This window comes from Diorhabda carinulata, chromosome 4, assembly GCF_026250575.1.
Source record: "Diorhabda carinulata isolate Delta chromosome 4, icDioCari1.1, whole genome shotgun sequence".
Taxonomy (NCBI): Eukaryota; Metazoa; Arthropoda; class Insecta; order Coleoptera; family Chrysomelidae; genus Diorhabda; species Diorhabda carinulata.
The window spans coordinates 25,971,252-25,986,276 of NC_079463.1; the positions used below are offsets into that span (position 1 = coordinate 25,971,252).

The 15,025-nt window shown below is 31.8% G+C and overlaps 1 protein-coding gene across 2 annotated transcripts in view; it reads left to right on the forward strand.

Moving 5' to 3' along the window:
- LOC130892559 (uncharacterized) overlaps positions 1-14,219 on the forward strand; it is a 103,433-nt gene extending 89,214 nt beyond the window's left edge. For both annotated transcript variants that reach the window (XM_057798023.1, XM_057798022.1), the window contains exons 5-10: positions 2,341-2,493; positions 3,006-3,205; positions 5,652-5,875; positions 10,755-10,823; positions 10,926-11,057; positions 11,280-14,219. In XM_057798023.1, the coding sequence (XP_057654006.1) occupies positions 2,341-2,493; positions 3,006-3,205; positions 5,652-5,875; positions 10,755-10,823; positions 10,926-11,057; positions 11,280-14,173 (3,672 nt within the window). In that variant the 3' untranslated portion in view covers positions 14,174-14,219. The remainder of the gene's footprint in view (positions 1-2,340; positions 2,494-3,005; positions 3,206-5,651; positions 5,876-10,754; positions 10,824-10,925; positions 11,058-11,279) is intronic.
- The last annotated feature ends 806 nt before the right edge of the window (positions 14,220-15,025 follow it).

The following is a 15,025-nucleotide window of genomic DNA, read 5'->3' on the forward strand; positions in this document are numbered from 1 at the left end:
TAAATGATACGTAGATATAAAATGGACTTTTTCATATATTTTCAAAATACTGAATATTTTAAAACGGGGATAAAAGAAAAAACTCAATGTTGAGAGGTTATGAAAGTATAGTGAAAATTATGTTGAAAGAATCATAACGAACAGCTATACAGACTAACAAAAGAAGCGAAAACAATGAATTCTGAGTTATCAAAATCAAATGTACACTTTGGCAAATACAGGAATGAATGTGAAATAGCCACGCTCGTCAATGCGCGTTGCTAGATGTTGGTAGTAGGGATTAGTACGGTCCCTCAAGCAGGTATACTTGACTACTATTGTAAGTTCTATTATGTCTGTTAGATAGTGGGTACCTACTTTCATTGTTTTTACTGGATACCGAGATAGAATATATATTTTACTCTGGGGGAGTACAGAATTTAATACTTTGATAATAATACTTCTCATTTCAACTTCGTGCCTCTCGTACGTTTCTCGACATTCACTCCTGTATTTGCCAAACTGTAAGTGATCAAGATGAAACATAAAATGGTAATAAGGGATCGAACGCCCGATTATTTGCGGCTTTGTCGGCTTGAATAAATAAATGAAAATAATAACTAGTAGAAGTAAGTTGTAGTCTCAAAGGTTGACTTGCAAATACTTCTGGTATCGAGTATCTCTACATTTAAAATGGAAAGTGTATTGTAGAAAATACTCATCAGACTTTCAACCAGTTAAATAAATAATACTGAAAAACTAATGAAGGGATAGATCTGTTTATATAAATGATAAACAAATTTAAAGAAAAAACAAATAAAAACAGAATATTTTGTCCAAATTATATCTAAATCAGTTGAGAAAATTATAAAATTGGTAATTATCCAAAAAACTTCCCCTACCCCCTATCGACTTGAGGTTGTGGGGGGTGTTAGAGGGAGGTGATTATAATATATGGAAGGTGGAATTAGCCATCGGTCATTGTTTTGAAGTTAGGTTACGAGAGGTTCTACTCAAGAAGACTATTTATACAACATCTTTCCGTGCTCTTTTAACACTCCCCCGTCACACCCCTTGATAATTTTTTACCCTATTTTACCACAAAAAAATAGTTATTGAATTCTCAATTTTTCCATATGTATTTTTCTAGGATAAAATAATAATTACTCATGGTTACGTCAATTAACAATTATAATTGTTCATAATGCCACTGAATTAATTCCATATATTTTTCATATATTATTTTCATCATTTAGCTATATATTTTGTTTATATATTTTCAAATAAAATTTATGATTTGTTAACGCACGTGATTTCGAAAATGTCAAATTTTTATTCTTAACCCTCTCTATTTTTTCAACAAGGGATGACCGACGGCTGGAATAATTTTTTTTGTGTTCAGAACACTTTCCTTATTACTCCCCCCCACAACCCCAAGTCGTTAGGGGGATAGGGGATGATTTTTAGATAATCACCATAAAATTTACCAACTATTAGAAATGTAATGTTAAACATGTAATTATTATTTCTGTTAAATAGAATACTTCACAACAAAATTTTATTCATACCGGTACTATAAGTGAAAGAATTTATAACGACATGAAACGATAAATTTTTTCTATTGTGTTATGACTGGACTATTTACTTGCACACTATGGAGTGTAGAGAAGGAGGAACATCTCTTATGGACGGTACGGTACGTTTAAAATATGGTTTGAATTCTGTAGGGATAATACGTGGCGCTGATTGTACTATGGGATTGAGATCTGAAGTTAGACACTAACTATATCGAGACTAACGAGATTCTGTTTTGTTAATCGTTTCATTATTTTAATACTACTAATTTCATTATCACGGTGCATTATTTAAAGCATTACTATACAGTTATTTTCAAATCAGCGCGTAAAATTCAAGCGAATACCCTCTATAATCAGCGCCACCTATTTTCCCATCAAAAATCAGCTCACATTTTTTAACCCAGAGATGTTCCTCCTTCTCTACACTCCATATTGCACACATATCGACTCGCTTCTGAAAACTAAAATATATTACGAAAATCTCTTATCTAATCTTATTATATTGCGTGTCCCATTAACAATTTTGAAAATAAATGAGACAATTGCGATTTGTTGGAATGAAAAGTTCAAAATAGTAGGAACTAAAAAACCAAATTTGACATATGCACAGAGCATAAAAGAAAAAAATATAATCATTTGATGAAGTTCAGAAGCCAAGAACATCGATTAGACGTAGAAAATTGAAAGAGTCTGTAGGGTTTTTATAAAATGATAATGTATATTAGTATATCAAGACATTACATTTTCTTATTTGATTTTTCTTATAAAAGTAATGTGTTTACAGAAGGTTTCTCCTCCCGTTTCTCAACCAGAAGCGCGGTGGCTACAGGCCCAAGATAACGAGCCTAATAGTCAACAACAATACGAGCTGCCCACATACAATCAACAAGTAACTCAACCATCGTACGGTAAACTGGATTCAAACCAACAACAGCAAGTAAGCATAACACTTTTCAGGTGAATGTACTTAATACAGTATAAGAGCGATTAAGCTGAAAACAGACTTTTCAATGGCAAATTTAGATTAAAAAAATCTAATTAATTTTTAAACTCTACACCTTTAATCAGACGGATATTCCAGCTGGTTTAAACCATCAAACAATAATGTTTCGGAAGTTGCGCAAAATCCGCGACTGTATCTTCCACAACCTCGTCATTTGTATTAAATTTACTTTTTTTAGGTTACAAACAAAATGTTAGAGAAGGTAAATCGTAAGGCGGCTCAGCTTTGTGCAAAAATGTCGAACAAAACTCTTCTCTTCAATAAATGAGGTTGTTTACTTTTGAAGATACCCAACCATTCATTTAAATTTTTAATAAATTTGTCTTAAAATGTATCTCTTTGCAATGTGATTACTACGAATTGTCGAGTGTTTAACGAATTTTGTTATGTAGCCATTATTTTTTGTTTCAAATACCTAATGCTCATTGTTTTCGTGGTTATTTCAGCCCATAGGTATACGTATAAATATCCGTACTAAACCACAAGCTCCGTATGAAGATCAATCAGCATCTAACAACAATCCCAACGTTGTGTACGTCACTCAACCATTAGTGTTGCAGCATCCAGGACCGAATCCACAAAAACAGCCCAATAACCTAGGACCGAAAAATCAAGGAGGTGTAAGAGTAATGGCCGCAGATGGAAGGTAATTTTGGTTTTTTATTAATTGTAATTATCAATTTACACATAAAAACTCCCCTTTGACAACCATCGAATCGCATCATAACTTTTGCATAACACTCATAACGTATCTAATTTATTGTAATTTTAGGTCCCTTCTGTTTAAAAATTTTTTTTATTACTTTTTGAAAGATAGATAGAAATTGACGTTTCGACTAATTTTAAGTCTTTTTCAAAATATGATATTGCGTATTTATATCAATAAATAGATCACCTTCATCATGAATATCAATATAAGAATAAAATTATAATAGAATTTTGTTCTAATGAAAAAAATTAATTTTTCCTTATTCCTTACATCTCAAATATGTAGCAGTACTTAATCAATCAAATTATTTGTAGTTTTATTAGAATTTACAAAATAGAACTATGATTTTACTTAAATTTATTTAAATTATTTAGTTATAGCTTTTTCGTTCGTATGAATGTGAACCATTTTTCAAAATTTTTTTTTTCGTGTATTAGATTCCGATTCAAGATTTTTTTAATCTTTATAATTGAATTTATGTTTTTTTGATATTTCATGGTTGGTTAATGTAGTTCTATTTTTTTTATCGCATTGATGACCTCTGAGTCTATTTTCTGTATACTGAGATGTCTGCCCTATGTAAACAGCATCACAATTAGTACAAGGCACTTGATATATAATATAACTTCTTCTGTTTTTTGATGTTTTAGATTTTACTTTAGTGAAATATTTGAATAATGTTTTATTTCCTTTATGAGTAATACTAATATCAGATTTATTGAAATAATTCCATAATTGTTTGGAAAGTCCTTGTACATATGGTAAAGAAAAAGTTTTATGTTTGGATGTTTTCACATGACAAATAAATACTTCAGTTCCTCTTTATAAGAGCGATAACAGTTGCCTTGAGGATAGTGATGATGATATAGACTCTAATTATGATCCAGAATTTGATGAATCAGGTATATCTAATAATGAAAGTAATAAAGAAAATGAGGATGATGATATAGAAAAGGGAAATCGGGCAGTATATTCGCTTGTCTTTAGCTTGCTGGTTTCTGAAACCATAACCCAGAGTGTTACTACAGCTATTTGTCTTTGAGAACGTTTGAGAATTTTTCTCATGTCCAAATTGACGTGAACTATATGATGAACACGTTCGTATGAAATATTCAGTGCTTCAGATATCCGTTTTAGCCCAATCCGACGGTCTGATAAAATCATGTCATGAACTGCATCGATATTTTCGTGGACTGACACAGAAACTGGCCTTCCCGATCGGTCATCATCTTCAATGGAAAATTTAACTCTTTTGAAGCTCGCAGTTCAATTTTTCACGGTCGCATACGAAGGACATTGATCGCCAAGGGTATTAAGCGTATCTTCGTAAATATGCTTACCTTTTAACCCCTTTAAATACAGGTACTTGATGATGGCGTAACTGTGGTTTACTTTTTTGACGTCAAACTGTACACACATCCTCGTAATAACTTTATAGTTCGAATTGTCAGCGACATATTATTGGCCTAACTACATATTTATATAACCATAGGGTTAATTCAGAATCGATTTTCCAGTTCTTAAGACACATTCTTCTACATCGACCTGGCGACGTTGCAGCTTTTTTCATAATTTTTAATACGTGAGCCTGATTGGTTCGTATCACTTAACAGGTAGATTTTCATTACATCGTTCCTATTATACCTTCTTCCTCTTCTCATGCCGTCTTCTCATTGAAGGTTGGCAACCACTTTCTTAAATGCGTCTCTATCCCTCACAATTTGAAACAATTCTCCGATGCTGAGATTTGTCCATTCTCTTATGTTACGGAGCCAGGATATCTTTTTCCTTCCGATGCCTTTCTTTCCCTCTACTCTGCCCTGCATTATGTTCTGTAGCAGTAGGTATTGGTCGTTTCTTAATATGTGTCCTATGTAAGATGTATTTCTTATCTTAATAACAGTTTTCTTTTGCGACCAAAGCGTCTTAGTACTTCATCGTTGGTGATTCTGTCAGTCCAGATTATCTTCAGGATGCGTCTATAGAGCAACATCTCAAATGCTTCAAGTTTTTTTATCATTTGAGCTTTCAAAGTCCAGGTTCACACTCCGTTCAGCAATACTGACCACACATAACATTCCATGAATCCTATTCTGACGTGGAGGTTTAGATTTCTGTTTGCAAACATTGAGTAGTACTTGACAAATATCTTTCGAGCCATTTTAATTCTGATGTTGATTTCTTCGTCTGGATCCATTTGAGCATTTATGACTTAACCAAGATAGGGTTAATAGGGTTAATATTAATATTTGGTTTTTACTTATAACCATGAATTTAATTTTTTCAATATTTATAGTGAGTCCTACATTTTCTTTATATACATTATCAAAGCTATTCAAGCTAAATATGTTTCTAATTTATTATGTTTTTAATCGATTTGCAGGGTTCTTAATCGCCAACAGAGCTGGGGAAATAATCCCTCTCAATCAAATTCGTTCAAAGCTCTCCAAAAATTCACCAATACCGATGAAGACGATGATTTTGTTAACGCTCCAGTCACACAACATTCTCCAAAATACACACAGAATTGTCAACCACCCGTTGAGCAAACTAGAAGAATGAAAATTAATGAGGGCGATCAACATATTACGAATACTTTTAAGCAAGGTAAGATATACATAAAAAAAATTAATTATAAGTATAGCATATATTACGGTATATAACTGTAAAACCAATGTTTCACGTCAACAGTTCTTTGTCTATTAATATATTTCAATTAGTGTTTTTGGTCAAACGCCTGCTTTCTGTTCTCAATTAAATGTGAAGTGTTAAGAATAAATAATGCCCCACTTATACTTGTGTCTCCAATTTAGTGATTACTATCTGTACTACAAGGAGAATTCGTGACGTTTAAGAAAAGAATTATAACATAATAACCTTGATACTTGTTTTATAGCTTGCATGCAAGTTTAGAAGTTCAGCTGGAAGTCGCATAAAAATATATGTTTCAGAAGATAATTTTCGTTTGTTAGATTTGAAATGAGTGAAGAAACCAGGGAAACTGAAAATTACCGTACATTGTTAGACCGATTGTAGAAGATATGGCCCCATATGCAGAATAAAAAAAATTATGTCACATCAAAACACTCACAAATTTCTTAAAATGATGGTCAATGAAATGAACTTTGAATTATTTCTTCAGATCTCACCCCCAGCTAGTGCCTGTCTTCAGACAGCCAAAAATGCTCAAGGTTTAAAAATATCAGTCAAATCAGAAAGTAAAAAAAGGAAGCTTAGTTTGAGGCCACAGAAAAATCGTATATATTACGGCTGGTTCGTGTATTAACCTTTCACATCTATTTTTTATGTTACTGAAAGATCAATTTTTAATTTTTTTCTACTGCTTGAGTCAAAATATGAAAATTGATTTTAAAAAAATTACAATCGATAGGTTTTACACAAAGCATCAACAGTAAATTGGAGAACACGCAAGGGAAATGTGAATGTTCAATTAGCGTAAAGCCACATTTTTCATGAAAGTCGTACTCTAATACATCGAATGACAGCTGTCAAGTCTTATCAATATTGATCCTAAAATTGTTCGCAATTTCTGAATTATTCGCAATTTCTGAAGTAACCTCAATTTTTTGCTCGGCAGTGTATAAAATAAGAAAAAGAAGCATTTCAGTACAGTTCTTATTCACACCATATATGTAATACTCCTTTATGGACAGTTGGTATGGGAAAAGGACGTCCCTACGTTACGATGCCTACAATATTCATTTTCTCTTGTTCGAGACACTTTATCTATACTGCGCATGCTTGAAAATGTGCAAAATCGCAGAAACCTGTGCAATTTATCATTTTCATAAGTTGTCGTAGAAAAATACTAATGATGCTGAACACCTGGAACGGTCATTTACTATTACCGCTCCAGAAATTGTTGATCAAATCTTGTTCTTAACGATCACCAAATAAGAGTACCTGAGATATCTGATACAGTGTCTTTTTCAACTGAACGGATATTCTTCATGAAAGGTTAAATATGAGAAATGTATCTACAGTGTACCGCGATTGCTTAATACTAATAAAAAGCTTGCTCGCATTGAAAAGTCAAGCGGATATTTAGATATCTTCAAACATAATCCAGGGAATATATCAAGGTGGCTGAAAGCTGAAAAATCATATAGTTTAATGATTGAATATTACAAATAATTCTTTCTATATTTGCATATTCCAGTATCATTTGATCAAAAATATTGTTAAATTATTTTTATCTTGTCAGCTATTCAGCATAGAATAAATTGATTTTATTGTTAGAATTATTATGTTCTAATGTGTATCTATTTATTGATATTAAACCTTAAACAGAAAAATAAAATGTTTTATCCACACCTTTATAACTTAAAACTCACGAGATCTGGCAGCTCACAAAATCTTGCCCAAGTCTGTATACGGCAAAGTACACAATTCAAATAAAATGTATCGCAGAATTGAAAAATTCTATAGTAAAATGACAATTCTGCCAGTGTCGTACTCACTTGGTAGGTTCAAATGTATTTTCAAATGCTTGAGTCCAAACTTAATAGAAAAATATCCACTGTTTATAGAAATCTATGGATATTTTGACTTAACAATAATTCATTCATATTGTAAAATATATCAATATTAATTATTGTACTGATTGTTTACATCGTCCTTATACATTTTTAGAACTTTATTTTCGAGACGAAGAAAATCCAAGATATAGAGGAGGACATATTCCTTCAAAAGTATTTAGATTTCTTGATGAAAGTGGTATATATATATTTTTTTCATACATAATGGTGGAGGGTATTTAATATACTAATACATGACCGGGTCACTCTTTTATTATATATCATTTTAGAAGTATCTCCTACAGAACCATTTAAGTTGGTATGTCTAGAGCTGTTGTTGGTTTAGACAAGTTATCGTCTCCAGACTGTAGGTAAACTGTTTCACCTTAAGCGCCTTATAACAATAACTTGGTTATCGCAACACCCGTCAGACAGTATTGGAAGTTGATGATTAAAGATGTCTGATTGTGCGAAGTGTCGAAAATCTAAGCCTGATGGCTTAGTTGGTTGCGATGGTTCTTGTACCAGAGATGGTTTCATATGACCTGTATAAGATTTACTGAGTTAAAAACACTGGTTAAGCAAATTTACTATAAGTATGTGATTATTGTCACAAAAAATTTATATTGGCAGAAGCAGCCTCTTCCAATAAGTTTGAAGATGTACTATCCAGTATTGATAAAAATTTTGAAGACCTAAAGAGTAGTGTTAACAAAGATGTTTTGATTAATATAGTCAAGAATAAAATAGAAAAATTTTACCAAAAAATCAATGGATATTTCTTATCTTTTAAAGACCACATGTAATCAATGTCGAGAATGAGCTGCAAGGTGTAATAAAAAACTGTGATTCTACCCCTGCTAATATAAGCGGAACTTACAACGTTTGCAACATTCTAAGACCTTGCTGTTACATTTAATACTAAATTAAACTTTGTTGAGCATATTAACATTACTCTTGGTGGAGCCTTAAGGAACCTTGGTTTCGTACTGAGAAAATCTAAGCAGTTTCTTTTTAATGCTAATATCAGAAATATAAATAATATTACGACAGTATATTAAATATATATGGTCCAGGTCTGACAATATTTACAAAAGGAATACCTCAAAACACACTGTTAGAACGCTTTAACTTAAACGAAATAAATAAATAAAAAGACCCGACAGACAATATAGACCAGGTATTCAAGCATTTCCCCTCCGAATTTTTTAATGCAGCACCAATTTATTTATACTTTTGATAGGTGTGTATCCAAAAAGCCAGATCTACATGGTGCCGAAGTGTGCAACCTCTTTTCGGGGGTGGAAAATTTTTCACCAAAAACAGCCACAGAAATCAAAAGTTCAGCAAAGTGAAAAATGTCATATATAGTTTTGACTAAAATTTCACTGAGATATGTTGTAAAATAGTTGAAGCTAAAAAAAAGGCACTAAAACTAATGCCATTTCATTGAAAATCAAAATTAAACTTATTGAATAATACTTTTTTTATTGATTTTTCAAAAAAAATTTTTTGTTCATTTTTTGTCCATAATTCTAAGAGATACAAAAACAAATAAACAGTCAAATTGGATCATTTTTATGACAATTATTTTGCTTTTTTTTTGTAGCATAAAAATTGACGGAGTTATAACCAAATCATTATAATGCGAGGTTTGCTTATCCACAGCACTTTGACCCTTTATTAATAAAATGTGGAGGGTCTCAAAACATACAAAATAAGAATTTGAAATTTTTTTTGTGAATTATAAGACATTAAAAAGTATCAAATTTTGGCGCACGGATTTTTTCTGTTGATGCTTAGTTGCCTGTAGGTACATTTGAAAGTACCAAGAGATGATATACTTATAATCTACTATGTACGTATATATATACAAAATTTTTTTTAAAAGTGGGTTTTTTTTTCATTAACTGTAAATCTTGTTATTAATAAAAATATTATTTTTTTTACGACAGAAAATGAATTTTCATTCATGAAAAATGTATAATCAAAACATTGAATGTCATTGAACACTACTTTTTTATTATATTTTTGGTAAAGGGGTGGCTCTTAAGGGGTATCTGGGTGTAGAGAATGGATGAAATCACTTTGTGTTTGGAAAATAATCTTGCATACCGAAAGAATTTTAAATCAAAACATTAACAGTCATTGAAAATTTTTTATTATTTTTTATCAAAGGGGTGGTTCTTAAGGGTTGACAAGGAATAGACAATTAAAAATTACTTCAAGTAGAGACAAGATACTTTATTACCAAAAAGAATGCAAAATCTAAAAGTTGGCAGTCATTAGATTTATTTTTATTTCATTCTTTGCAAAGGGGTAGTTTCTAAGGGTTGAATAATAAAAATTAATAACCAATTAAATTTTATTAAAATGCTATAAATTTCTCACAGATTTTTTCCTATATTATTTTCATCAGAAGTGTAGTTTTCAAAGATTTTTAAGGATTAATACCTCAAAATATATTAATTTTCTATTATACAATACGTTAAGATAATATTTCTCCATAAGGGGTGGTTTTCACCCCTTAAAAACAATTTGCACACCTTGCGACCTTGTAGATCTTGATATGGGGGGTAGGATGAGCTTAATTCTAGATTTTCAGGAAAATCGGAGCTGCATTAAAGGATTCGAAGGTTTGACACCATTTTGAGCTTGAATACCTGCACTAATAGGAATTGTAAGTGGCTTTAAAGAATTGATAGAGATCTATAAAGTAGCGAAAACTTTGATAAAAGCTTAGATGATTAATAAAATATTTGACCATAACAGGATATAAAGTATAAAAGACGTAGGAAGAGTTAATCAATTGACGACAATGTTTGACCAATATTTAACACGATTGGTAAACTCTTTACTATTTCAAACGCTTATATTTTATACACTATTGTTATAAAAGTTTTACACTTCGCGAATATATAACACTAATCACTATTAATGTTTTCCAGTTGCTGGTAGTCCCCAAATGCCGCAGGCAAAAGGAACTCAAGTTAGAAATATTCCAATTCAAATAGAAGGTAATACTTTATCATCAATCAAATTAAGTCCTTGAATTTTGTCCGTCAACTACCAATATTTCATTTTAAATTTCTTTTTTAAATATTCTATATCGTTGACAGGTGATGGACCCCCAAGACCATACGTACATCCTAGTGAACAAGTCGTACCGGAACCCAAAAAATATACCGGAAGCTCAATTCCCAGTAGATCATTTAGAATTTTACAAGCCATGACTGCTCCAAATGATTATGGTAAGAACAATTCACTGTCATTTATTTGGATCATCATTGATTTTGAAATGATGTAAAAATATTTTTCCAAATTCGATATGCACGATCACAATCATGCATAAAAAATTATTCTCTACTATGAGAACTAACAAAAGAGAAACCTTCTTATAAATGCCTACTTGTTTGAAGAATGCCAAATTCTAAATTATAAACAGAAAATTTTAAAATAAAATTTTGTTATAGCCAATGTAGAAGAGCAAAACGAAGATATGCCTCACGATGAATGGGTATACCCACCGTATTACCCTCCTTATCCTTATGCTCCTTTTTGGTACGATTTCTACCGTTACTACTACCCTGACTCTAACCCTGAAGACACTAAAGCTAATAAAAAATCCACTAGAAATGGTGCTTCTAGAAGCAATTCTCCAGCAACATCTGGTTTACATACCCCAATACCGTTTTGGGGTTACGCTCCCCCATATTATCCACCTTCTACATCAAGCGATAATGGAAACGATACACCCAATTCCAAACCACCTGTATGGTACGGTTATGATCAATACTACTCTTTGGAGCAAGAAAGTGATACTATAGATGAAAATACCACACCAGAATATTTTCCTTATTATGATCCGTATTATTACCATTACTATTATGGTTATCCACCGATATTTCCGCTGTTTCCAGCAGGATATTCTAACAGTGAAACAAATAGTACCATAAATTCATTAGATGAAAAAAAATCCGATTCTGAAGCATTACCTGAACATCAAGTAAAAACGCAGCAAAATTCAGAAAAAAGTATTCTCACTCCTACTATATGTATTAATGAAACTATTACATTCAAAAAAGGTACCGAAAATGTAAATGAGAGCTTGACAGATTGCGAAACAGATACGGAAACGGATAATGAGTATGATAATCGCTTAAAATCGAACCCATTACAAGCTATGAAATCTATAACAAATATGAATATTTTAAACACAGATAGTAGTGACGAAGAAACATCAAAGGAAGATGTACAAGCTGAAGAATGGTCTGAAGACTCAAACGAAGATAATACTAGTTCAATGTGTTACGAAGAAGACGCATACCCACATCAATTGAGTGTCATTATGGAAGAAAGTGAGAGGACTGAATCTAGATTACGGACAGTAAGCAGTTTAAGTGATAGTACGACACTTGCCGGAAAAAGTGATGTAGAAGATGTTATAGAAGAAGATGACGATGCTACAGAACCAAAATCTAACGATCAAAGTAACAACATTGAGAATTTGGAAAAATCTATCCCAGATATTGAAGCAAGTGAAGAAAAAGATGCTGATGAAATAAATGACGACAATTGTAGTGATGAAAGTGAAGATTGGTGGGGTATAATTGGAAAAGATGATGATGATTTACCCAAACCCAGAAAAACGTTTACGTATAATTATAATGATGACAATTTTGATAACGATAACACGATAAGTGATCCAAATACGATTATAGAAGCTGATTCAACTTCCGAGAAAGAACCAGAACCTATCAATACAGCCGTTGAAGAATGCGAAACAATAATTTCTAAAGCAAATGAGGAATTATCTGATGATACTGATATTCAAGTTTCAAATTGTGAAGAATCTAATAACATGGTAGGCACGGAAAGCGTAGTGTTTAGACGTACAAAGCCAGAATCTTCTGATACGGATGTTAAACCGAGACCTAGAAGTATTTATGATTCCTTGGAAAATATAAAAACAGAATCTACCGGAAATTTAGTGAAAGTTGATAATTTTGTTGGTCTTCTAGAACAAATGCAAAAGGAAAGTGGATTTTGGAATTTAACTGATAAAGATGATTCCCAAACAGTCATTAAATTTAGAAGAACTAAATCGGTAGAAGAAAAATCTAACGAGTATGTAGGAAAACGGTTTACGTGGACTTCGTTCGACAACTTTAATAAAGAAACATATTCTGAGGACAACGAAATTGACAATACAACTAAAAGGTTATCTTGTGGTGCACTTGATAATCCTACAGAGATGGTTAATAGCTCTACTAATTATATTATGTATAATCGAAGTGTGAGCTCAACGCCAAGCTTTGACCAAAATAGTCGGGGTTACACAAAGCCGTTTATCGAGCATTTACAAACCACGGAATCTACTGACACAACAAATTCTTTGGAAAAAGATGAAAAAGAAGATTGCAATCTCCTGCAACTCAAAATACCCACAATCAAAGATCGCATACAAGCATTAAGAGACAGTATTAACGCCAAACGTAAACAATTGGAAGAAGCAAAATCGCCTAGTAAAGAAATGTTTACGTCCAATAAAAGCAAAACAACATCGTCGAAAAGTAGTGTGAAATCGTCTGAAGAATACAGCGAAGATGAAGAAGAAGGAGATGATGAAGAAGAAGAAGAAGAGGAAGTTGATTCAGGAGTAACATCGGATATGAGCAGGCATATTTCCGATACAGAAGAATTTCTTGAATTACGAAAGCTAACTAAATACCAAAGAGCTGCGACGCATTCAAGATTATTTAAATTACTACAAGAAGAATGTAATAGTGAAGAAGCTGATGAATCATCGCAAAAGCAAAATTTAAGCTTACATTTGAATGAAACTACTACTCACAATGAAATTAATGAAAAATTAGTCAATGAATTGATTGATAGTTTATTGAGACTTAAAAAGGGACAAGCTTTCAAGAATTTACCAAAAGAAAAACTGTACGCAGCAGCCGTAAAAATTTTACAAGAAGATATGGATATTACAGAGACAGCTATGGAAGAATCGAACAGTTTATTGTCACCAGTTAAGTCTAGCACGGGATATTCCACAGCAGTACACACGCCTCAAGAATTTCGTAACAGTTTCGAAGATTATAAACAATATTACGAATCATGGGATAGAGATGAAGAGAACTACGAGATATTTCCATCAAAAACCTTTAAAGCTCTACAAGAAATATCTAGCCTTAATAAACAAGGAGGTGGCTTGGGATCTTTTGCTAAATGTCCGAAGGTATTATCGTCGAAAAATATTCATAAAAAATTAATAAGGCTTCTAGAATCATCCGAAAATTCCTCTTATCCTAATCCTGATGACCCTCCGCTAGATACGAACGAAGTGACGAGTGCCTCTTGATATTCGACAGAGTTATTAAGCGAAAAATTGATAAATTGTTGGACCCCGATTTTAATTAGAGGTATAATTAATTGATACAAAAATCAAGTGGCATTTTTATTGTTTTAAATTTTTTTTAACTTTCCAATAAGATTTAAAATTGCTAAAAAAGTCAGGTACAAAGACAGTTTAGACAGTCACTTTTATAAGTATAAAATATTCTACGATCATTTTATGTAGTATTCGATTAATTTAACAAATCACTCTGCAATTTATAATACTTTATATATGATAATAATAAACCACTCAACTACCGTTGAAACTTTGAAGAATTCCATCATTTATCTATTTTATTATTAAAACAGTATTGCTTATTAAATTTGCATTGCGATAACAGCGTTTAAACTTTTCGTTTACTCTCCAAAATAGAGGAGACCAACCATACCATATAATTAGAAAAATTACAGAAAAAGCAATAATAGAAGACGGAGAGATACGTCTATGTTTTATAGATCTTAAAAAAGCATTCACCAGAGTCAATAGGAATGACATATGAGACATCCTAGAAAACAGAGGCTTAAAAGAAAATCTAATAAACGTAGTAAAGGCATTATATAAACAAACGAAAAAGTATGTCAGAGTTAGGCAAGAGGTATCAAATAAGTTCGAAACAACGAAAGAAGTAAATCAAGAATATATACTAAGCCCATTATCATTCACTATAGTGTTATATGAAGGAATAAAACAAACGAAAAGACAAATTAAACAGTATAAAGTCGGACATTGTAAAATGGAAGATATTAAAATATCAGAAATACTATACCCAGATGACATGGTAATAATGGCAAAAGATGATAAAACCTTGAACTCAAA